Source organism: Lepidochelys kempii, chromosome 1 (assembly GCF_965140265.1).
Source record: "Lepidochelys kempii isolate rLepKem1 chromosome 1, rLepKem1.hap2, whole genome shotgun sequence".
Classification (NCBI taxonomy): domain Eukaryota; kingdom Metazoa; phylum Chordata; order Testudines; family Cheloniidae; genus Lepidochelys; species Lepidochelys kempii.
In genome coordinates, this window is record NC_133256.1 from 206,747,785 (window position 1) to 206,771,620 (window position 23,836).

General features: G+C 43.2%; 1 protein-coding gene across 8 annotated transcripts in view; it reads right to left on the bottom strand.

Moving 5' to 3' along the window:
* Window positions 1–15,906, bottom strand: part of SPAG17 (sperm associated antigen 17) — a 307,771-nt gene extending 291,865 nt beyond the window's left edge. For all 8 annotated transcript variants that reach the window (XM_073310318.1, XM_073310310.1, XM_073310300.1 and 5 more), the window contains exon 1: window positions 15,648–15,906. In XM_073310318.1, the coding sequence (XP_073166419.1) occupies window positions 15,648–15,749 (102 nt within the window). In that variant the 5' untranslated portion in view covers window positions 15,750–15,906. The remainder of the gene's footprint in view (window positions 1–15,647) is intronic.
* Between the last annotated feature and the right edge of the window lie 7,930 nt (window positions 15,907–23,836).

Below are 23,836 nucleotides of genomic sequence, written 5' to 3' on the forward strand. Positions count from 1 at the left end.
AGAATGTCAACCTACAGAGCTGGCAAGCCACCACTAACTTCTCTTAACAGTAACTATTTAGATAGCTAGCCATGTTCTAAAATGGTTGTTTTCTTAAAACATATTTATGTGGACTGTCCCATCCCCCTTCCCTCTGGCTTCTCTACACCAGTGTTTCTCAACAACCGGTCCATGGACCGGCACCGGTCCCGGAGATCTGCCTGACACAGTTTAGGAAGGCAACAAGCCAGTCCCTGCTATCAAAAAGGTTGAGAAATGCTGTTCTAGACACCACAATTTGGAGCTTTTTCTTATGTAAAATATTTTGGCACAGATATACTGTTCAGACATTGCTGTGGCAGACAAGAAATGGAGAGCAAAGGGATAGATGAGTATCTGTCTTATTCATTTAAAGTAAAAATATCTAAATTCTATTTGCATTGAAATAGTGTATTGTAAATTGAGGAAGTCTCTCTGATTCTGACATGAACCCTGCATGTTTTAAGAATAATAGGAAGGCATTTTGAATATTCTTACACAGTCTTTGGGTCTGGAATGAAAGAAAGCAATCTAGCTGGAGTGATTACAAATTTAGGAAAGACTATAGAAGACATTAAAATACAGAAGAATATTTAGAACCTCCTCTCTCCTCACCCAAGTTTATTCAAACTCCTTTACATAAAACCAAACCAATTCCCTTCCCCAGAGTCTAAATTCCCCTAAGTCACGCACACTAACATGTTGTGAGGGACTATGAAAAAGGTTCTCACAAAAATCTTGCTTAATTACAACTGCTCTGCAGCTCCTGGAGACAAATTTGTCTTTTCCTGCCCTTGTCATTGGAGGGTCTGGTAAACCAGCATTCTAGAGCAGACATTTGGACAAGCCTAGCAAGTTGGCCATTTTCAGACTGCTGCATCCTAAAGAGTTTTTGGTGGGAGGAACACCATGACAATCTACTTTATTTCCCTTTCCAGGCAATGTGATTGTCTGGCTCCTTGTAGTATTGCTTATTCTTGTGGTATTTGGTGTTTTTCTTAAAGCCCCAACTCCTAGAGTCATGTGCTTACATTAGAATCTCAGCTATGTTTCTAGTCCTAATGGTTACAGAGAAAATCTTGAAAATGTGAAGCCCAAAGGCTCAAACACCAAAAGAAAAACATTTTTAGTTTAAATTTCCTAATTGTTAAGCCAATCTCATGATTTCTGAGGCCTGACTCATGATTTTTTGACACTTAGGATAGGTGGTACTGCCCCTGGCTCTCTTTGCTGCCAAGAAGGAGAGAGTTGGTAAGTCAGCAGCTAGAGTAGGCATTACTGAAGAAGTCATAGAATATCAGGGTTGGAAGGGACCTCAGGAGGTCATCTAGTCCAACCCCTGCTCAAAGCAGGACCAAGCCCCAATTTTTGCCCCAGATCCCTAAATGGCCCCCTCAAGGATTGAAATCACAACCCTGGGTTTAGGGGGCTAATGCTCAAACCACTGAGCTACCCCTCCCCCCAAGTCAGGCTACTTATGAGCAGTTTTTGCAAACTCATGCAGTTGCTCCATGGGATACAATTGTAAAGGAATCTCAGTTCCCATTTTCATTAGCTCTTGAATGATACATGGCCACATTATCACTGGATTCTAGTTTCCAGCAGCCCTAGTTATTGGTGGATATGCTCACATTCTAATGTAATCCATATTTCACTGGTGGTATATAATCTATGCAGAACGTATAATACAGAGCAATTATTCCTGCAGTTAGAGTTTTAACATACTCAGAATTCACTTTCTCTTAGCAAATATTTTCTGAGAAGGTAGCCATCTTGGTGGACATGTGAAGGCCAGCATTCCTTCTAGCTTTATATTCATTCATATAATATATTAAAAATAAAAAAAATGCAAACTATGTGAGATTTTGAAAAATCCACATTCCCTTTTTACGTTTCCCATGTAGTTTCTGGCTCTTACTAAAACAAACTTGCATAAATTTGCTATGATTTGGTTAATAAATACCAATAAAATTATACTTCAGTTAGCGTAGCTAGTCAACACTATTGGTGAAATGACTTCCTTTCAGACATTAAACTTCTTGTTTTATTAAAAAAAATTGTAAGTAAATCTTAAACACACACTAAAATGTGAAATGTCACTGCTTAAGCTAACCGGTACAACATAAAACAAGTTCTTTATTCTTCTTTGACAGTCAAAAAACAAGATGTAACCCACAGTTTGATAAAATTGTAAGATCTTTAAATCCATTATCAGTCAATTATTAGAAAAGATATTTATTTGATACTTTCTTTCATCTCAGTATTGTACACCATACACTATACAAGTCTATAACTATTTTGGAGAGCTAATTATAAGGGGCACAGGTAGCGACACCTGTGACTAAGATTGCCTGATACTCATTATAAGATCCTACTTTCAATTGCTTGTAACTTTGCCAAACTTTAAACTTTTGGTTGAAGTTTTCCATGCCCCAGGCTGAATTTTTTTTTAGAAAAGTTCATAAAAAATGTTTCAACTGTTTCTCAGAACATGGAGAAAATATGTGGTTTTGCCAATGTTAAAAAATTCTTACAACTGTTTCATTGAGAAGTTCTAGCACCTCCATGCTTTGAAGAAAGGAACCAAAATTTGGCAGGGAGTCATCCTATTGTCAGGAATGTGCCTTTGTGTTCTCACTGGGGGGAAAAAAAAGTCCTAAATTTGGCTAAGTTATAATCCTCTGCAAAAATCTTGAGATCAGTAGAGATCTGTTAGTTCGATAGCTAAATTCTCATAAAATTCCATCTACATTGAGCATTCTCCAGCCCAAGGTAGCAGGGATTCAGCAGAACTTTCCCTACAATTGGTTTTTGTGGCTGCTGAGGATTGCTATAACACCAAGCACTGGAACTGAGAGCTAGGAGATAGTTTCTCCTGTGCTCTCAAAGTTCCCCCTGCTACTGCCCAGCCAATAAGGAGGAAAAGGAGGAAATAGCCTGACTGGAATGTAGAGGAATGAGGAGCCAGGCCTGAGGGCTAGTAAGAGGGGAGACTGGGTTGAGGAGCTGGGTGGGGGACTTGGACAAGGAGCAGGGTGCAGGGCAGAGGACTGGGATGGGGATATGGAACCAAAAGGGGCAAGGGATTGTGAGGAGGAGAAGGGCTAGGGGACTGGGACATGGAGCCAGAGTGGATTTGATTGGGACAAGGAGCCAAAAGAGGGCTGTAGGAACTGGGGACAAAGACCCAAGGAGGTGGAAGAAGACTGGGACAGAGTATAAGTCCAGTAGACCAGACTCCCCTCAGAACTTGGAATACAACCCAAATTCCTCAGTCTCAGCATTCTTGAGGAGGATGAAAGTCCCAGGGAAGGAGAGCATCTAACTGGAGCAGAGGGAAACAATCCCATAGTTGAGACCCTCCTTCTAGATGATGCTGTGGTATCCTCTCACACTGAGGATACCCCTCCGGGGGAGGGAACTCCAGCTATTAGAAAGAGACAAGAATTAGTAATGGGTGATTCAATCATTAGAAACATAGATAGCTGGGTTTGCGATGACCAGGAGAACCGCATGGTGACTTGCCTGCCTGGTGCGAAGGTTGCGGATCTCTCAAGACATCTAGATAGACTTATGTGTAGTGCTGGGGAGGAGCTGGTGGCCGTGGTACATGTAGGTACCAATGACAGAGGGAAGGATAGGAGAGAGGTCCTGGAGGCCAAATTTAAGCTGCTAGGTAAGAGATTGAAATCCAGGACCTCCATGGTAGCAATCTCTGAGATGCTCCCAGTTCCACACCCTGGGCCAGTTAGACAAGCAGAACTGCAGAGTCTCAATGCATGGATGAGATGATGGTGTAGGGAGGTGGGGTTTAGATTTATTAGGAACTGGGGAAACTTTTGGGAAAGGGGGAGCCTATACAAGAAGGATGGGCTCCACCTAAACCAAAATGGAACCAGATTGCTGGCACTTAACATTAATAAGGTCGTACAGCAGTTTTTAAACTAAGGGCTGGGGAAGCACCTAGTTCAGACATTCCTTAGGGGAGGATCTATTAATAGAGAAGCTCTATGTTCTAGTGAGGATGAGAGAATGGAAAATAATAAAATACAGGCAGGGTCTGATCAGAAACAGTCAAATAAAAAAAAAGAGTCCCATTCAATTACATCGTGTAATGGTAGACAGCTAAAAGGAGACAAATTTTTAAAGTGCATATATACCAATGCTAGAAGTCTAAATAATAAAATGGGTGAACTAGAGTGCCTCGTATTAAATGAGGATATTGATATAATAGGCATCACAGAAACTTGGTGGAATGAGGATAATCAGTGGAATACAGTAATACCAGAGTACAAAATGACAGGTTTCAGAGTAACAGCCATGTTAGTCTGTATTTGCAAAAAGAAAAGGAGTACTTGTGGCACCTTAGAGTCTAACCAATTTATTTGAGCATAAGCTTTCGTGAGCTACAGCTCACTTCTTCGGATGCAGCTGGTCCTGGAACCCACCCTAAGTGGAGCAGAGGATCTGTCCAAGAGGTGAATATAGCTAGACTGCCTGGTAATAGTGACCATAATATAATTAAATTTAATATCCCTGTGGCAGGAAAAACACCACAGCAGCCCAACACTGTAGCATTTAATTTCAGAAAGGGGAACTACACAAAAATGAGGAGGTTAGTTAAACAGAAGTTAAAGGGTACAGTGCCAAAAGTGAAATCTCTGCAAGCTGCGTGGAAACTTTTTAAAGACACCAAAATAGAGGCTGAATTTAAATGTATACCCCAAATTAAAAAACATAGTAAGAGAACCAAAAAAGAGCCACTGTGGCTAAACAACAAAGTAAAAGAAGCAGTGAGAGGCAAAAAGGTATCCTTTAAAAAGTGGAATCATAGAATCATGGAGTATTAGGGTTGGAAGAGACCTGAGGAGGTCATCTAGTCTAATCCCCAGCTCAAAGCAGGACCAACAGCAAATAAATCATCCCAGACAAGGCTTTGTCAAGCCGAGCCTTAAAAACCTCTAAGGATGGAGATTCCACCACCTCCCTAGTAACCCATTTCAGTGCTTCACCACCCTCCTAGTAAAATAGCGTTTCCGAATATCCACTGCAACTTGAGACCACTGCTTCTTGTCTGTCATCTGCCACCACTGAGAACAGCCTAGCTCCATCCTCTTTGGAACCCCCCATCAGGTAGTTGAAGGCTGCTATCAAATCCCCACTCACTCTTCTCTTCTGCAGACTAAATAACCCCAGTTCCCTCAGCCTCTCCTCGTAAGTCATGTGCCTCAGCCCCCTAATCATTTTCGTTGCCCTCCATTGGACTCTCTCCAATTTGTCCACATCCCTTCTGTAGTGGGGGGACCAAAACTGGCCACAATACTTCAGGTGTGGCCTCACCTGTGCCGAAGAGAGGGGAATAATCACTTCCGTCGATCTGCTGGCAATGCTCCTACTAATACAGCCCAATATGCCGTTGGCCTTCTTGACAACAAGAGCACAGTGCTGACTCATATCCAGCTTCTCGTCCACTGTAATCCCCAGGTCCTTTTCTGCAGAACTGCTGCTTAGCCAGTCGGTCCCCAGCTTGTAGCGGTGCATGGGATTCTTCCTTCCTAAGTGCAGGACTCTGCACTTATCCTCGCTGAACCTCATCAGATTTCTTTTGGCCCAATCCTCCAATTTGTCTAGGTCACTCTAGACCCTATCCCTACACTCCATCGTATCTACCTCTACCCCAACATCTTAGTGTCATCTATGAACTTGCTGAGGGTACAATTAATCCCATCATCCAGATCATTAATAAAGATGTTGAACAAAACTGGCCCCAGGACTGACGCCTGGGGCACTCCACTTGATACCGGCTGCCAACTAGACATTGAGCTGTTGATCGCTACTCATTGAGCCCGACAATCTAGCCAGATTTCTATCCACCTTATAATCCATTCATCCAATCTATCCTTCTTTAACTTGCTGGCAAGAATACTGTGGGAGACAGTATCAAAAGCTTTGCTAAGGTCAAGATATATGACATCCACTGCTTTCCCCATATCCACAGAGCCAGTTATCTCATCATAGAAGGAAGTTAAATCCTAGTGAGGAAAATAGAAAGGAGCATAAACACTGGCAAATGATGTGTAAAAATACAATTAGGAAGGCCAAAAAAGAATTTGAGGAACAGTTAGCCAAAGACTCAAAAAGTAATAGCAAATATTTTTTTAAGTACATCAGAAGTAGGAAGCCTGCTAAACAACCAGTGGTGTCACTGTATGATCAAGGTGCTAAAAGAGCACTCAAAGATGATAAGGCCATTGCGGAGAAACTAAATGAATTCTTTGTATTGGTCTTCATGGCTGAAAATGTGAGGGAGATTCCCAAACCTGAGCCATTCTTTTTAGGTGACAAATCTGAGGAACTGTCCCAGATTGAGGTATCATTAGAGGAGGTTTTGGAACAAATTGATAAATTAAACAGCAATAAATCACCAGTACCAGATGGTATTCACCCAAGAGTTCTGAAGGACTCAAATGTGAAATCGCAGGACTACTGTAACCTATCATTTAAATCAGCTTATGTACCACATGACTGGAGGATAGCTAATGTGCCAATTTTTAAAAAGGGCTCCAGAGGTGATCCCGGCAATTACAGGCCTGTAAGCCTGATTTCAGTACTGGGCAAACTGGTTGAAACTATAATAAAGATCAATATTATCAGACATATAGATGAACATAATTAGTTGAGGAAGAGTCAACATGGTTTCAGTAAAGGGAAATTATGCCTCACCAATCTACTAGAATTCTTTGAGGGGGTCAACAAGCATGTGGACCAAGGGGATCCAGTGGATATAGTGTACTTAGATTTTCAGAAAGCCTTCGACAAGGTCCCTCACCAAAGGCTCTTATGCAAAGTAAGCTGCCATGGGATAAGAGGGAAGGTGCTCTTATGGATTGGTAACTGGTTAAAAGATAGGAAACAAAGGGTTGGTATAAATGGTCAATTTTCAGAATGGAGAGAGGTAAATAGTGGTGTCCCCCAGGGGTCTGTTGTGGGACCAGTCCTATTTAGGGTAACCAGATGTCCCAATTTTATAGGGACAGTCCCGATTTTTGGGTCTTTTTTTTAAATATAGGCTCCTATTACCCCCACCCCTTGTCCCGACTTTTCCCATTTGCTCTCTGGTCACCCTAGTCCTATTCAACATATTCGTAAATGATCTGGAAAAAGGGGTAAACAGAGAGGTGGCAAAATTTGCAGACGATACAAAATTACTAAAGACAGTTAAGACCCAGGCATACTGTTAAGAACTACAAAAGAATCTCTCAAAACGGGGTGACAGGGCAACAAAATGGCAGATGAAATTTAATGTTGATAAATGCAAAATAATGCACATTGGAAAGCATAATCCCAGGGCTGGCCTTATCATGAGGTGAACTGAGGCGACTGCCTCAGGTGCCTGATGGGGGGGTAGGGGGGGCACCACTAGGACCCATAGTATAGAAAATTGTGGCTGCTGCTGGTGCATATGTATTCTCTCTCTTTGCTCTAGATGCACAGAGATGGTGGAGTGCTGTGCTGGAGGAAGGAGGGCACAAGAGACATAACAGGCAGGCAGGAGAAAAGGTGAGAGGGAATAACAGAAAGCAGCAGAAGCTGATGGGAGAGAGGAGGAGGAGCCTCTTATGTACCTCTCTAGCACCCCCAGGAGCCTGGACTGATTAACAACAGCTTCTCAGGGAGCTTCCTGTTTCCTGCTGCTTCCCTGAACCCACTTGAGGAGAACAGGCAGTCAACTGAAATAACAGGAGCCAGTTAGGCCCTTAAGACGTTGATATCTTCCCTCATTCAGGCCCTGATACCAGCCTGCTTATTTGTCCCCTTCAACTGAGTGTTGAGAGCCACTATAGCTGGCACAGAACAGCAGTCATGAGTGAAAGAAGAAAACACCCCTCTGAGGCAGCATTCAGAAAAAGAAAGAAAGCAAAGGAAGCTTTTCTATTTAAGCAGGAAGGAGCTCTCCTGAGATACATAGACACAAATGTTCACGGTGAGCCTTCCGGCCCCAGTGAGGATGTGAGTGGTGAAGAGATGCCTGATCTTCCAGTTAGCCAGAGTACAGGTGACCTTGCAGCTACTGCAGCATCCATATCTCCATCTCAAATGGATGTAACTATACACATTCCTGAAAGAAAAGTGTAGATCAGAGAAGAGTGTGGTGGAGGTGCAAGAAACAGCTGCTGCTGAGTTTAGTTCCTTAAGTCTAGATGATCCAGGACTGTGGACCCACTTGAGCAGTAGCCTGAGGGACTTCCTTGTACTGCATGGGCCACAGCAAGTGAAAAACTTCATGTTCCCCAAAGACAACGAAAATAGAAGTTTCCATCCAACACATTACTGGCATGAAATCCCCAATGGTGACAAAGTGGAGAGGCCATGGCTCATGTACTCAAAAAACCCAGAATGCTGCATACTGTTTTTGTTGCAAACTCTTCCAGTCTAATGTTCCAGCCACATTGGGTTCTACAGAAACAAAGGACTGGAAAAATCTGGCTAGAAATCTGGCATGCCAGGAGAAGGCAGCAAATCATCAGAGAGCAATCCATAGGTGGAAAGAGCTTGAGATGAGACTAAGGTTAAAGGCCACCATAGATGACCAGCATCACGAGAAGATTGCATCACAGTCTCTTTACTGGCAAAATGTTCTGAAAAGGCTCATTGCCATTGTAAGAATGCTTGCTACCCAAAACCTAGCACTCCCATGGCACTTCAGATCAGCTGTATGTTCCAAACAATGGAAACTTCCTTAAAATTGGGGAGCTGATGGCTGAGTTTGATGCTGTACTCCAGGAGCATCTAAGAAGAGTCACCACCCAACAAATGTACACACACCACGACCTTGGAAAAACAATTCAGAATGAGATCATACAGTTACTGGCAACAAAAGTCAAACAGAAGATTGTGGCAGATCTGAAGTCAGCAAGATATTACTCTGTTATTCTGGACTGCACACCTGACATCAGCCATATGGAACAAATGACTTTAATAATGTGTTTTGTAACAAAAACAGAACCTAGTGAAAATGTCCCTGCAGTGGTGACTGTCAGAGAGCATTTTCTAGAATTTATTGACATTGATGATACTACAGGAGCTGATATGACAAATGTGTTTCTTAAAAAGCTAGAAGATACAGGATTTGCGATAGCTGACATGAGAGGTCAGGGCTACGATAATGGTGCTAACATGAGAGGAAAGAACAGAGGAGTGCAGACATGGATCCAAGAGTTAAACCCTTGAGCTTTTTTGTCCCATTCAGTTCTCATTCATTGAACTCGGTGGTCAGTGATGCAGCATCAGCTTCTAGTGAGGTTGCTGAATTTTTTAATGTAAATCAAAGCATCTATGTATTTTTCTCTGCATCAACTCACTGATGGCAAATTTTGAAGCAACATCTGGGAACATCCTCTCTGACATTGAAACCACTGAGTGCCACACGATGGGAAAGTCGAGTGGAGGCGATAAAGCCAATCAAACACCAAATTGGGAAGACAGATGATGCCATAGTTGCCATTATGGAAGATAATGCTATGAAAGGAACTGTTTCTGGGAGAACAGTGGCAGAGGGAAATGGAATCACCAGAAACATACATAACTTCAAATTTCTGTGTGGCTTAGTGTTGTGGCATGACATTCTGTTTGAAATAAATTTGTAAGCAAGAGACTCCAAGGTGTTGACCTTGATAAAACTGGAGCAACGGAACAACTGGACAAAGCAAAGTCAGACCTACAGTCTTACTGATCAGATGAGGGATTTCAAAATGTTCTGAAGAGTGCACAGAAGTTGGCAGAGGAACTTCACGCTGAAGCTATTTTCCCACCCATTCAAGAATACAAGAGTCACCGAAGATGAAGACATTTTGATTACGAGGCACGGGATAATCCCATAAGAGACCCCAAACAACAATTCAAAGTTGAATTCTTTAACCAGATGCTAGACTGTGCAATACAGTCAGTTGAAGAATGTGTCATGCAGCTCAAGGAACACAGCAGTATATTTGGGATGTTGTATGATATTCCAGAACTCCACACTATACCTGAAGAAGACCTACAGCAGCAATGCAGGGCACTAGAGACAGTGTTGACACATGATGAGATGAGTGATATTGATGCGAGGGATTTAGGTGATGAACTGAAAGCCCTTTCAAGATACATTTCAGCAAGATCAACTCCAAAGGCTGTTCTGAAATATATGTGCACAAATAAGATGACCACCTTCTTTCCAAATGCTTTTGTTGCTCTGCGCATACTTCTAACACTTCCTGTAACAGTTGCCAATGGAGAACGCAGCTTCTCCAAGCTGAAGTTCATAAAAACACATCTACGCTCCACAATGACACAGGAGAGGCTGGTCAGCCTTGCAACCATCTCAATAGAGCATGAGCTGGCCCAGACTGTGGACCTTCAGGAAGCAGTTCAAATCTTTGCAACCAAGAAGGCATGGAAAGCACCACTTTGATTATTCAAACAGATAAAAATGCCAGTCTTTACTATGCAGACAAGAAAAGTTACATTTGCTGTTCAGGCGTTCGAAAGTTAAGTGTTACTTAAAATTTTTGAACAAGGCATTTTAAGTTGTTAGTTCTCCTTTATTGGGGTAGGTAGCAGAGCAGTACCATGAGAAGACTAGAACAGGAAGAAGGCAGAATTGAGACCTTTCAAAGTTTTGGCCCAAGCAAGGGGGCATGGAGGCATCATTTGAGCTTCCTGCCTCAGGTTCCAAAATGTTGAGGGCCGGCCCTGCATAATCCCAACTATACATATAAAATTATGGGGTCTAAATTAGCTGTTACCACTCAAGAAAGAGATCTTGGAGTCACTGTGGATAGTTCTCTGAAAACATCCACTCAATGTGCAGTGGCAGTCAAAAAAGCAAACGGAATGCTGGGAATAATTAAGAAACGAATAGATAATAGGACAGAAAATATCATATTGCCTCTATATAAATCCATGGTACGTCCACATCTTGAATACTGTGTGCAAAGACTACTGCACTGGGCAGCACAGCATGGGGAGGAGGTGACCAGCCCTCTGTGGAGAAAGAAGTGGTTCGGGACTATTTAGAAAAGCTGGATGAGCACAAATCCATGGGGCCGAATGCGCTGCATCCGAGAGTGCTAAAGGAGTTGGTGGATGTGTTTGCAAAGCCATTGGCCATTATCTTTGAAAACTCACGGCGATCGAGGGAGGTCCCGGACGACTGGAAAAAGGCTAATGTAGTGCCCATCTTTAAAAAAGGGAAGAAGGAGGATCCTGGGAACTACAGGCCAGACAGCCTCACCTCAGTCCCTGGAAAAATCATGGAGCAGGTCCTCAAGGAATCAATTCTGAAGCACTTAGAGGAGAGGAAAGTGATCAGGAACAGTCAGCATGGATTCACCAAGGGAAGGTCATGCCTGACTAATCTAATTGCCTTCTATGATGAGATAACTGGCTCTGTGGATGAGGGGAAAGCAGTGGATGCTTTACTTGACTTTAGCAAAGCTTTTGACACAGTCTCCCACAGTATTCTTGCCAGCAAGTTAAAGAAGTATGGGCTGGATGAATGGACTATAAGGTGGATAGAAAGTTGGCTAGATTGTCGGGCTCAACGGGTAGTGATCCATGGCTCCATGTCTAGTTGGCAGCCGGTATCAAGTGGAGTGCCCCAAGGGTCAGTCCTCGGGCTGGTTTTGTTCAATATCTTCATAAATGATCTGGAGGATGGTGTGGATTGCACCCTCAGCAAGTTTGCAGATGACACTAAACTGGGAGGAGAGGTAGATACTCTGGAGGGTAGGAATAGGATACAGAGGGACCTAGACAAATTAGAGGATTGGGCCAAAAGAAATCTGATGAGGTTCAACAAGGACAAGTGCAGAGTCCTGCACTTAGGATGGAAAAATCCCATGCACTGCTACAGACTAGGGACCAAATGGCTAGGCAGCAGTTCGGCAGAAAAGGACCTAGGGGTTACCATGGACGAGAAGCGGGATATGAGTCAACAGTGTGCCCTTGTTGCCAAGAAGGCCAATGGCATTTTGGGATGTATATGTAGGGGCATTGACAGCAGATCGAGGGACGTGATCGTTCCCCTCTATTTGACATTGGTGAGGCCTCATCTGGAGTACTGTGTCCAGTTTTGGGCCCCACACGACAAAAGGATGTGGAAAAATTGGAAAGAGTCCAGTGGAGGTCAACAAAAATGATTAGGGGACTGGAACACATGACTTATGAGGAGAGGCTGAGGGAACTGGGATTGTTTAGTCTGTGGAAGAGAAGAGTGAGGGGGGATTTGATAGCTGCTTTCAACTACCTGAAAGGGGGTTTCAAAGAGGATGGATCTAGACTGTTCTCAATGGTAGCTGATGACAGAAGAAGGAGTAATGGTCTCAAGTTGCAGTGGGGGCGGTTTAGGTTGGATATTAGGAAAAACTTTTTCACTAGGAGGGTGGTGAAACACTGGAATGCATTACCTAGAGAGGTGGTGGAATCTCCTTCCTTAGACATTTTTAAGGTCAGGCTTGACAGAGCCCTGGCTGGGATGATTTAGTTGGGGATTGGTCCTGCTTTGAGCAGGGGGTTGGACTGGAAGACTCCTGAGGTCCCTTCCAACCCTGATATTCTATGATTCTATGAAATGTGGTTGCCCCATCTCAAAAGAGATATATTGGAATTGGAAAAGGTTCAGAAAAGGGCAACAAAAATGATTAGGGGTATGGAATGGCTACCGTATGAAGAGAGATTAATAAGAGTGGGACTTTTCAGCTTAGAAAAGAGATGGCTAAGGGGAGATATGATTGAGGTCTATAAAATCATGACTGGTGTAGAGAAAGTAGATAAGGAAGTGTTGTTTACCACTTATTATAACACAAGAATTAGGAGTCACCAAATCAAATTAATAGGCAGCAGGTTTAAAACAAATAAAAGAAAGTATTTCTGCACACAATACACAGTCAATCTATGGAACCCCTTGCCAGAGGATGTTGTAAAGGCCAAGACCATATCAGGGTTCAAAAAAGAACTAGATAAATTCATGGAGGATAGGTCCATCAATGGCTATTAGCCAGGATGGGCAGGAATAGTTTCCCTAGCCTCTGTTTGTCAGAAGCTGGGAATGAGTGACAGAGGACAGATCACTTGATGATTACCTGTTCTGTTCATTCCCTCTGGCGCACCTGGCACTGGCCACTGTCGGAAGACAGGATACTGGGCTAGATGGACCTTTGATCTGACCCAGTAGGGCCATTCTTATGTTCTTCTTTTGCTATCAGCTAACATCTGTGAAACCCACTGGCAAAGCAGCTCTCATATCCACTAATGCTGGTCTACACTGAAGACTACAAACTCCTCCTACCAATTATAGTCCATTAGTCCAAGTGGGAGAGATCTGTGCTGCAGATCTAAAGGTTCCAACCCTGTTAATGACCCTCATGGGTGTTGTCACCATGGTGATACATGATGGATTTTTTTCACCATTTTGCTTTTTTTTTTTTAAACCAAGGAAATTATGTAAAAAAAAACTACATTAAAAGAACATTAAGTTTGCAAAGTGGAAGATTACCATAATGAACACACACAAAGGTGCCAGTGCATGGGCAACCTTAATTCTAGCATTTCCTAACTTTTGAGCGCTTGACTTTTCAATTGTAATGTTCCTTTAATGTAGTTTTTGTATGCAATAAACAAATAGATCAAGGATATTAAAAGGAGATTAATAGAATTTGGAGCATATTATTATGGCCAGTTAAAATGCAAAGCATTTTAGTAGTAGTAGTAGTGACCAAAAGCTGTTGCAATGTGATGGCTGTTGGCCTCCTGTGAAACAAGTTGATGGTCCTGGTCCAATTTCCAGTGGACAATGTCCACATCACAAAAGCCACCACCATAAGTAGAACTAATTGACATTTCACTGCCTCGTTAACAATCTCAGGGCCAACAACTGAACAGGCAATCAAGAATAACTTACCCTCTCACTCTTAAAAATAAGGGTTGAGATTCATTATTTGGAGAAAAATGGGGGATTTCAGTCTTTAGAGTTGTTGAGCAGCACTTACTTTAAAAAAACATTATGTTTGATTGTGAATTAAACTCCCAATATCTGGTTATTAAAAGCAGTCTTTTTAGGTAAATGTATAAATATAAATATATAAAAGAGAACTTGGCATCAGTACAGTTACTGGTAAATTGTTCAACCAGTTTTTAAAGCAGCCTGCTTTATTTAAAAGTCCATACACTTATCTGCTTAAATAGAGGTCACCCCAATTCCTAGAGGGGGCACAGCAGTGACCCAATAAACAGAAAGGCCATGGAAGCCATTTGTCTCACTTGCAAAAGCAGTGCTAGAAAAACATATGCTACATAAATATTATTGTTTGCTAAACTGCTACACTATTTTGAAATCAAATTCTTTCTAGCAAGTTAAGATTTATTAGAATTACATTATTTACATAGGACCTGGAAACCTAAATATTCTTTTAGATCCTCACACACCATAAAAAAGGGTCTTTTAGCTACACACACGCTCAAGTAGGAAAATTATAGCTTCACATTTTCAACGCTACAGTTAATGCTGTGTCAGCACCTCCATCAAACCTAGTTGTTCAGCAGCTTATAAAAGTTCACTCTGAACTGAAACTTGGCATCCAGTCTCAGAAAGAAAAGTCTCAAAAAGAAAAAGAGAGAAAATCTGTTTGTCTGCTTTTCCTTTATACAGTGTGCAAAGTGCACGAAGGTTATCTTTTTAAATTTGTTCTTCTTCTACTACTGTATAATTTAAGGATGGGTACCTGGAGAGTCCCACTATATTACACAAATATTTTAGCACCACTAATATAAATTCTTGAATTAGTTTACCCTCAACAGAAATAAGCAAACACAATAATTTATTCAATGGGAAAAAGTTACTTCTATTCTTGTCCTCAGAAGGTATACTATGAAGAGGGCCGAGCTTACTGAGAACATACAGTAGCCTCTAGTGCCTTCCAACCATCAGTTCATGTTTGAAGGGAAAGATCAACATACTGTAGTATAGTATACATATCCCCATCTCCAAAGGCAAAGTGAGTGAATATGATGTTTGCTAATTACACACCTTCTGTGAACCAGAACATCAAGTAATTTTCTTGTCTCCAATGATGAGTTTTATAATGAATTCTCTACTCCTGGAGATAAAAAGAGCTCCAGGGCTGTCTTTATATGTAGTTTTAAAAAAAAGGTATTTATGATAAAAATAATGGTTATGTATAATTATAAATTAGTATAGTTTTTGATATATAGCAATGGTATTTAGTTATTGTATCAAAAAGGTTTATATATGTATGTGTAACGACATAGATCTTCATGTCTATAAGTATAGGGTTGCACTGGGCCCCCTCACCCTGTAGCCCCCACTGTGCCACGCCCCCTCCCGGCTCCTCCTCGCCCCCTTAATCCCCACTTCCCCCCTTTCCCGAGGCCCCACTATGCCCCACCCTTCCCCACTTTAGCCCACGCCACACCTAGGGTTGCCAACCCTCCAGGACTGTCCTGGAGTCTCCAGGAATACGTCCAACCGAACCTGGCAACCCTAACCGTGCCCCTCCTTGCCCCCTTAGCCCCCACTTGCCCCTCTACACCCAGACCTCGCTGTGCCCCCCTCTGCCTTGCCCCCTTTTCACCTCCTCCAGGCGGGCGGACACCAGCCCGGCCTCCCAGTTCTTGGCAGCGGCCCCGGGCCCCCCGGTGGAGCTGCCGCCGCTCTTAGGCCGCTTCGGCCCCATGGGGCGCTCGGAGTCTCCCCCGGCTCAGTCGGGACGCGGCCGGGTCCTCACGCCGTATCCATAGCAACCCAATTCCTCCTGCCCGCACGACGGGGCGCCTTCCGGGCACGCCCACCACGCTATCTCCATAGCAACCGAGCTCGACGCCGGCTGGGCAGAGGGGTAGCGGGCGCAGATAATACAGCCCCCGCCCCACGTGTCTCCGTGCGCGCGCCCGCCCACGGCACGGTGCGCACGCGACGGTGACCCCTCGCTGCCTGTCGCCTCCCAGTCCCTGCTCGCGGTGAGCGCGTGCCCAGGGATTAGGGCCTGGGGAGCCTTGCGCCCCGCCGCCCCCTTGCGGTAGGGAGGGGCGCTTTCGGCGGGAGGGGAAAGCTATGCTGAGAGCTGGCTGAGTCTGAGCCCAGCCCAGCGCTACCCAGACCCTGGCACCAGCCGTGCCTGGCGCCTGACTCCGGGCGAGTGACTGCAGCACTGGCGAGCGGGTGTGTATTCAGCCCCCTCCAAAATCTCCAGGGCCAGGGCTGGGGTCCGACGTTCATGTAGCAGCAGCTGCGGCCAGCCTGACTGGAGCCCGGCGGCCTCACCACGCATTGCACCGCGTGCAGTCGGGCTTCTGGTGGGGATTTCACCTCTGGGCCGGTGCAGAGGAGACGGGCTTTGCGCCCCCCTTTTCCCCCCATATGCAAGGGCGAGGGGGCAGATTAGCCCCAGGAGCAAATTACAGCCGTTTTAAGATTAATTGTTATACTTAATGTCATTCCCAAAGTGATTCCGAGGTCAACACCCTTGTAAACCGGTGTTCTCAAGTACCCCACTAGATCTGTTCTGCACCATGACTTGTGTGACTCCTCTCTGGACCGTCTCCATGCAGGGCTAGCCCAAGAGTGTGTGTTTCGTCTGGGCTCTTCGGCCCTGTTCGTTGGGACTAGGAGGAGGCAGTGGGTCCTCTCTGAGCCCCTCCATGCTGACACTAGCCTGGAGGAGACCACATGGCCCATCTTGATCCCTCCGCAGTGAGACTCAGAGCTGAAAGAAGGCTGTCTGGTCCACCTGGGTACTTTGTCTACACAGACACTAGGACAGGGAAGAGGGTGTGTTTCCCCTAGGCATTTCCCCGTGGATGCCAAGGGCTAGAAGGAGATTGTCCTGCCCAGAGAGAGAGAGTCGCTTGTCTTACTGGGCTCAGTATATAGGCAGTCATCTCAGCTTTATTGTCTCCTCATCTTCAGTGTACTGAAATATCTTTGTTAACAGAGCTTCACCATATAGATGTTATATTTTCACCTTTCCATATTGTTATGGGCAACTCAGAGGGAGAGAATAGGTGCAGTCTCCTATATCACGTACCCTCCTATTAGTGGTACCTGGGGACTGCCAGCATTGGGCTTTTCCCCCAAAGCATCCTTCTAAAACGAGTGCTGGGCTGCGGCTAAATTTGAAGGATGCAGCCCCATCAGAGGGGAAGAATGAAAGGCAGTGCACTCAGATGTGACTAACATGAAATTTCAAATCCAAACAAGCATGCTGGCAGCCTTGGCATGTCTGAATGAGTTCACACAATGGTGCTGGAGCGTGACCTCAGCCTGGATGCCTGCTGCGTGGTGACTCAGAGGTCTGCATAGGTGTGGGCAGCTAGGCCCACTCCCATGCCTAAATCACACTACAAATATTACCATATGTTCCTGCACTGGGACTAAAGGGGGAGAGGGAGGCACAGCTGGGAGAAAGCAGGAGAGCTGCCAAGATAAAGAATTCATTACAGAGGAGTCATGTTGTGATCTCACACTAGAGACGAGTGAAATATTTTGTGTGATTTAACATTCTGTGAAAATATCCCAAACCACATGCTCCTTCTCCCCCAATCCCACTATACCAATCTGAGCTGCGCAGAACATACAATCTTTATTTTAATTTCATAGAAGCCTTGAAACCCTGCTGTTCAGTGCATTATTGATTTAGTCTGAACTTCATTCTAGGAGGATACTGACCTATTGTGTACTCTCTATGAAAGGTCTATAATTACGCACTCATAAGGGAGAAGTGGGAGCTCAGGTTTATGGGTTATGTGAGAGACAGTGAGTCTTCTAGTATCCTACCTTCACATTGTATAGAATCACCTTTCCCTGTGTCTGCAGACAGATGCAGTTTATAGCCCTTCTTGAAGCAGGGAGAGATGCCCACTGTTTTTGCCAAGACACATTAACATTTTCTTCACCCCATTTCTTGGCAGGAGGCCACTTAACTTTTCTGAGGTTTTTCATTTGGTGCCAGAAACAGAAAAGTCAGACACCAGTTGCTGGCAGAAATGTAGGGGTATGACATTCCCCTATCTTGACTACAGTCCTGTATATAGAGGCTATGTTTGTACTTGGTGTGTCAGGAGTGAGGTGCATTGGCAGAATATTGGGGAAGAGAAGCGGGATTGGAATAACAGATGATGCAGTAGGACAGGACTAAAATGCCATATATAATGTAGTTTTGCAGCTGTGCAAGTTGTCACATAATACCCTTATTTTGAACTGTATTTCTGCATCCAGGCCTTTATTATGATTTTTTTTAAAATATCTAGCCTTTATGATTATGAAGTAAACCTTCACAAAGTCATATGAGTATAACCATTGCACAGATGGCCTGAGTTCACAAACAGCTTGAAACAATATCCCTGAGAGGTGTGAACTGGCCCATTTATACCCTTTACATATTAATACTGAAGCATAACTATGATTATTTGAACTAAAACATAGTTAACTATTTTACTGCTAATCATTTAGCAACTACATCCAGCTACAGTGCTAACTATGATTGCTGGATATATAGGCAGATACTGAGGCAAGCTGAAGTAGGGCAGCTGGTTTCTGGGGAATGAGGAGTTCACTCCCTTCCTCAAACGTAAAATTACCTCTAGTGTTTCTCCAAAGAGGAAGGAAAAGAGGAGATTATCTAATCCAGTGGTTCTCAACCTATTTATCATTGTGGGCCGCATATGCAACCCTTCATGTGTTACCCGGGCTGCAGTTTGAGAACCAACCACAGTGCCCATCCCCAACCCTCTCACACACCCCTATGCCCAGCGGCCCTCCTCCCCACAGAGAGTGGGGGCAGGAGTGGAGGCGCAGAGCAGGCACCAGGAACCCCACACCCCGCTTTGAAGGGCCAGGCAGCAGCCTCAACCCCGGAGCCTGCTGAGTGGGGCTGGGTGGCAGGACAGCTATGTGACAGCCCCAACCTTGCGGCAGCCCCAGACCCCACTGTGCTGGAGTCCCAACCCCGGTCCCTGCCATGCGGGGCCAGGCAGGAGCCCGACTCTTCACCCTGGTGCACAGGGCCGGGCCGGGCAGCTGGGCAGCCCCAACCCTGGACACCTCCAGGCCGGGCAGCTGGGATCCCGGACTGCACTATGTGGGCTAGGTAGCCTTTAGCATACAGCTGGGCCGCAGCTCTGTGCTAATTGGGCTGTGAGTTGAGAACCACTGATCTAGTCCTTAGTGCTAGAAACCTCAGCTTTCCCTTGAATCCCAAAACACCAGACAGTCTCCCATATCTCAGATGCCAAAGCTACAATTGTCTCATGGTCACTTGAAAAACCTTCCAGCTTACCTCTGATAACTCTAATTGGCAGTTTTTGACATTTTAAAATTTGGAGACAGCATTACATTAATTGAATTTAATATAAGATAAATAAAGAATTACTGTACTGATTGGATTAGACTGGAATGGGGGAAGTGGAGAAATTAAGGGGGGCAGTACTTGGGAGGGCCCTGCCACATAATTCAGGGGTACCAGTTGCTAGTGATGAATACCCTCAACAAATTCCTATAGCCTCTGCTCTTATTATTGACAGACTAATTATGTACAGCAGCCTGAATTTTCTTTTTTGTAGGAATAAATGTATTTTTTTTAAAAAAGTCTACCTATTTTGTATTACTGAAAAACAAGTACAGGGACATCCAATTTAATTTCTGAAGCCTTCAGTTTGTAGTCCAATACCTTGCGTGTGTGTGTGTGAGCGCGTGCGCACACACACATACAATGCTTTTTCCTCTATATTGCCAATGACATTAGAATATCTGGCAAAACCCAAAATGTAATCCATTATCACCTGTCAGTAAATTGGCTTCTAAACTCCAACTGGATGCAGTGGAACTGTCTGTTCAACTCCATGGAAGAGAAAAGAAGCCTCCCTCTGGCATTTGGTATTGTATTCCTATTCCTGCCTCTGGCTCATTGGGTGTTGGAAGCATTTCAGCCCAGCCAGTCAGTAGAAAGATCTAGCTTCTGACTTCTCTAAGAACTGACAAGCTTTACGTCTGCCCATTTCAAATCAAATCAGAGGGTTTATCCTGGTCCCTTACACAAAGAAATCAGAACAAATAATTTTTTTTCCTTTGGAAAGGGTTTTCCACGGCCTTAATGCTTCCCTCTTTCCTATGTTTTCATCTCCTATTTCATGGCCTTCTTCCTAAGGAGGAATAAATTCCCTTCCAACGGTCATCATGGCCACACAGTCATCCACAGAGGTCCACTGTTGAACTGCCTGAGAAGACTTCTCAGAAAATCCTGCTTCCATAGACTCCCATCTGCTACCATCCTGGGCAGCAAGAAATCATGAAAGACCACCTAAACAAAGCAAACTCTGAAATTTAAATAGGATACTACCAGAACAAAAATAAAACTACTGGGTTGCTGCTGGTTCATAAAAAACAAACACTATTAGGGGATGGTGGCCAGTGCTAACACCCAACCATGCCCAGGCCATGGAATAAAAAAATATTGATGATAATAATAAGGGAAAATAAGAGGTGGGAAATGACCACAAATACTAAAATGCTTTGGTCATAATTGTATGGTTAATGCATAGTATCACTACAGAGCAAAGTGAAGCTTGTTTGGGTGCCTTAATTGTGTATTTCCATACCTTAATGTGGTTGAATGTCTTTTAAGTTTAACTGAATTTCCTGATCTTATAATGCTTAGTTTGGTGATAATTACATCACCATAGTATATTTTACTATTAAAATCCTTATTCCTTATTTTACTATTAAATTCCTCTCAACATTAACTTGGTTCTCTTAATTTCTACTCTCTCTTTTCCCCCACATTCACTTGCACAAACACACACCAGTTTCCCTCTCCTTTCTGCCCTCTCTGTTGAGTAGATCTGGTGCAATGGGTAGCTTTTGAAAATAAATATTTAAAATTAATGGCAATTTTCTCCAATTTTTTTTGTATTTTTCATTATTCTCTCAGCATAGGCTGGTGCTTAAAATCTTGCAGAGAAACTCACTAAGGGCTTATCTACATGGGGATACTTGGGAAAGTTAAAATGAATTAGCTAAAGGTGTGAAGTTAAAACGCACAAGTTAAAGCATGTGAACCCCGTGTGTATATGCTCTCATTGAGTAAAGTGATCTTAGTTTGCTGTAGCTGGACGATTAAGCTACAATGAACTAAGCCCCTTTACTTCTAAATGAGAGAGTCACATTAAGTTGTCATGGGATAAGAGGAAAGATCCTTTCATGGGTTGAGAGCTGGTTAAAAGACAGGGAACAAAGGGTAGGAATAAATGGTAAATTTTCAGAATGGAGAGGGGTAACTAGTGGTGTTCCCCAAGGGTCAGTCCTAGGACCAATGCTATTCAACTTATTCATAAACGATCTGGAGAGAGGGGTAAACAGTGAGGTGGCAAAGTTTATAGACGATACTAAACTGCTCAAGATAGTTAAGACCAAAGCAGACTGTGAAGAACTTCAAAAAGATCTCACAAAACTAAGTGATTGGGCAACAAAATGGCAAATGAAATTCCATGTGGATAAATGTAAAGTAATGCACATTGGAAAAAATAACCCCAAATATACATACAATATGATGGGGGCTAATTTAGCTACAACTAATCAGAAGAAAGATCTTGGAGTCATCGTGGATAGTTCTCTGAAGACGTCCACGCAGTGTGCAGTGGCAGTCAAAAAAGCAAACGGGATGTCAGGAATCATTAAAAAAGGGATAGAGAATAAGACGGAGAATATCTTAATGCCCTTATATAAATCCATGGTACGCCCAGATCTTGAATACTGCGTACAGATGTGGTCCCCTCATCTCAAAAAAGATATACTGGCATTAGAAAAGCTTCAGAAAAGAGCAACTAAAATTATTAGGGGTTTGGAACGAGTCCCATAGGAGGAGAGATTAAAGAGGCTAGGACTTTTCAGCTTGGAAAAGAGGAGACTAAGGGGGATATGATAGAGGTATATAAAATCATGAGTGGTGTGGAGAAAGTGAATAAGGAAAAGTTATTTACTTGTTCCCATAATATAAGAACTAGGGGCCACCAAATTAAATTAATGGGTAGCAGGTTTAAAACAAAAATGCTTAAAACAAAAAGCAGTTCTTCTTCACTCAGTGCACAGTCAACCTGTGGAACTCCTTGCCTGAGAAGGTTGTGAAGGCTAGGACTATCACAGGGTTTAAAAGAGAACTGGATAAATTCATGGAGGTTAAGTCCATTAATGGCTATTAGCCAGGATGGGTAAGAAATGGTGTCCCTAGCCTCTGTTTGTCAGAGGGTGGAGATGGATGGCAGGAGAGAGATCACTAGATCATTACCTGTTAAGTTCACTCCCCCTGGGGCACCTGGCATTGGCTACTGTTGGTAGACAGGATACTGGGCTGGATGGACCTTTAGTCTGACCATTCTTAGGTTCACACAGAGGTTTAATGAATTTATGTGCTTTAACTTCACACCTTCAGTTAATTCATCTCAATTTTCCTGAATATCCCTGTGTAGACAAGCCCAAAGAATTGCTGTCTTTCAAAAAGGCCACTGCCTCCCTTTCCCAGTCAGTGGAAGTTAGGTGCCTAAATACCTTTGAAGATCTGGATCTAAGTGCATATATCACCCTCAAGAGGATTGTGAGTGCTGTCAAGGGACAGAGAGGAACATTTTGAGGAGTAGGTAAATAGAGACAGTGGCTAGCTTTGCTCAGGTGCCTGAGTCTCATTGAGAACAATAGGCGATAGCAGCTGTTATGAAATATGGCAGTTCTTTGTGGAAGTATATGTAGTAGAATATTGTTCTTCAGCTCTTGCTGATAAAAAAGAATCCATTTAAAAAGAATACCTGAAAAAAATAACTATTCATTCTAAAAATGTTTTTGACATGTATCCTATACACACAATTTCAGAGAGTTTTAATTCTATGGGAAGTTTGAAAAGTTTATGTTTTTTCATTACTGAGATCAGGAGGAACAACAACAAAGTTTGACACCAGCTGCTAAATTTCTTAAAGCACCCATTTACACTGAAAAGTCACATTTGAAAATAACAGATGTATAATTTCTAGAGAAAATTCATTCTTTACTCAAAGAGTAAATGCTGTAATTGTAGGGAGGACACACAATTTTCCTACAGAACAAACAGTCTGAATCCCTACTTTCAATGTAAAACTCAACTCAACTTTAATTAAGGAGCCGCAACTGGCACCTCTGTAATATAATAATTAGAAACCATCATTAATAAGTTATCTTAATTACAACTGAATTTCTTCAAGTGTGGCCTACATATGATTTTAGTGAGCTTGAACTATATGAAAAGTCTGAAGGGTTTACTTTATTTCATTACTGAGAACAGGACTGAAGTGATCTGAAAATGAATATATTTCTTATTGGCTTTAATAGTTACTCTTGATGTATACCAGCTAGAAAGTAAAATGAGGCCCTTTGCGTCTCAGGGTTTGTCATTAATTCTCCCAAAGCAATACTTTTATTGTGCTTCTACACTGTGTGTACCTGCTATTCCAGATGCTGTGTCTCTGATGCTCAGACTCATCAGTGTGAAAATGCGGAACACTTAGCTACATGATGCCATTTTTCTCACTCCAAAAAGAGGAACATGAAGGCCTGAATTAAGGCATGGAAACTATAGCCTCATACATAGGACCTTACTCCTCATGTCATTTGATTATGTCAAAATCTCCACTTACATTTTTGATTTTTTTTTAAAAAAAGGAAGTCTCTGCCCTCATAGTTGTGAAGAAAAGCTTGAAAATGTGACCCAAGTGTAACCAATATATCAACATCTGTCTGAGTCTG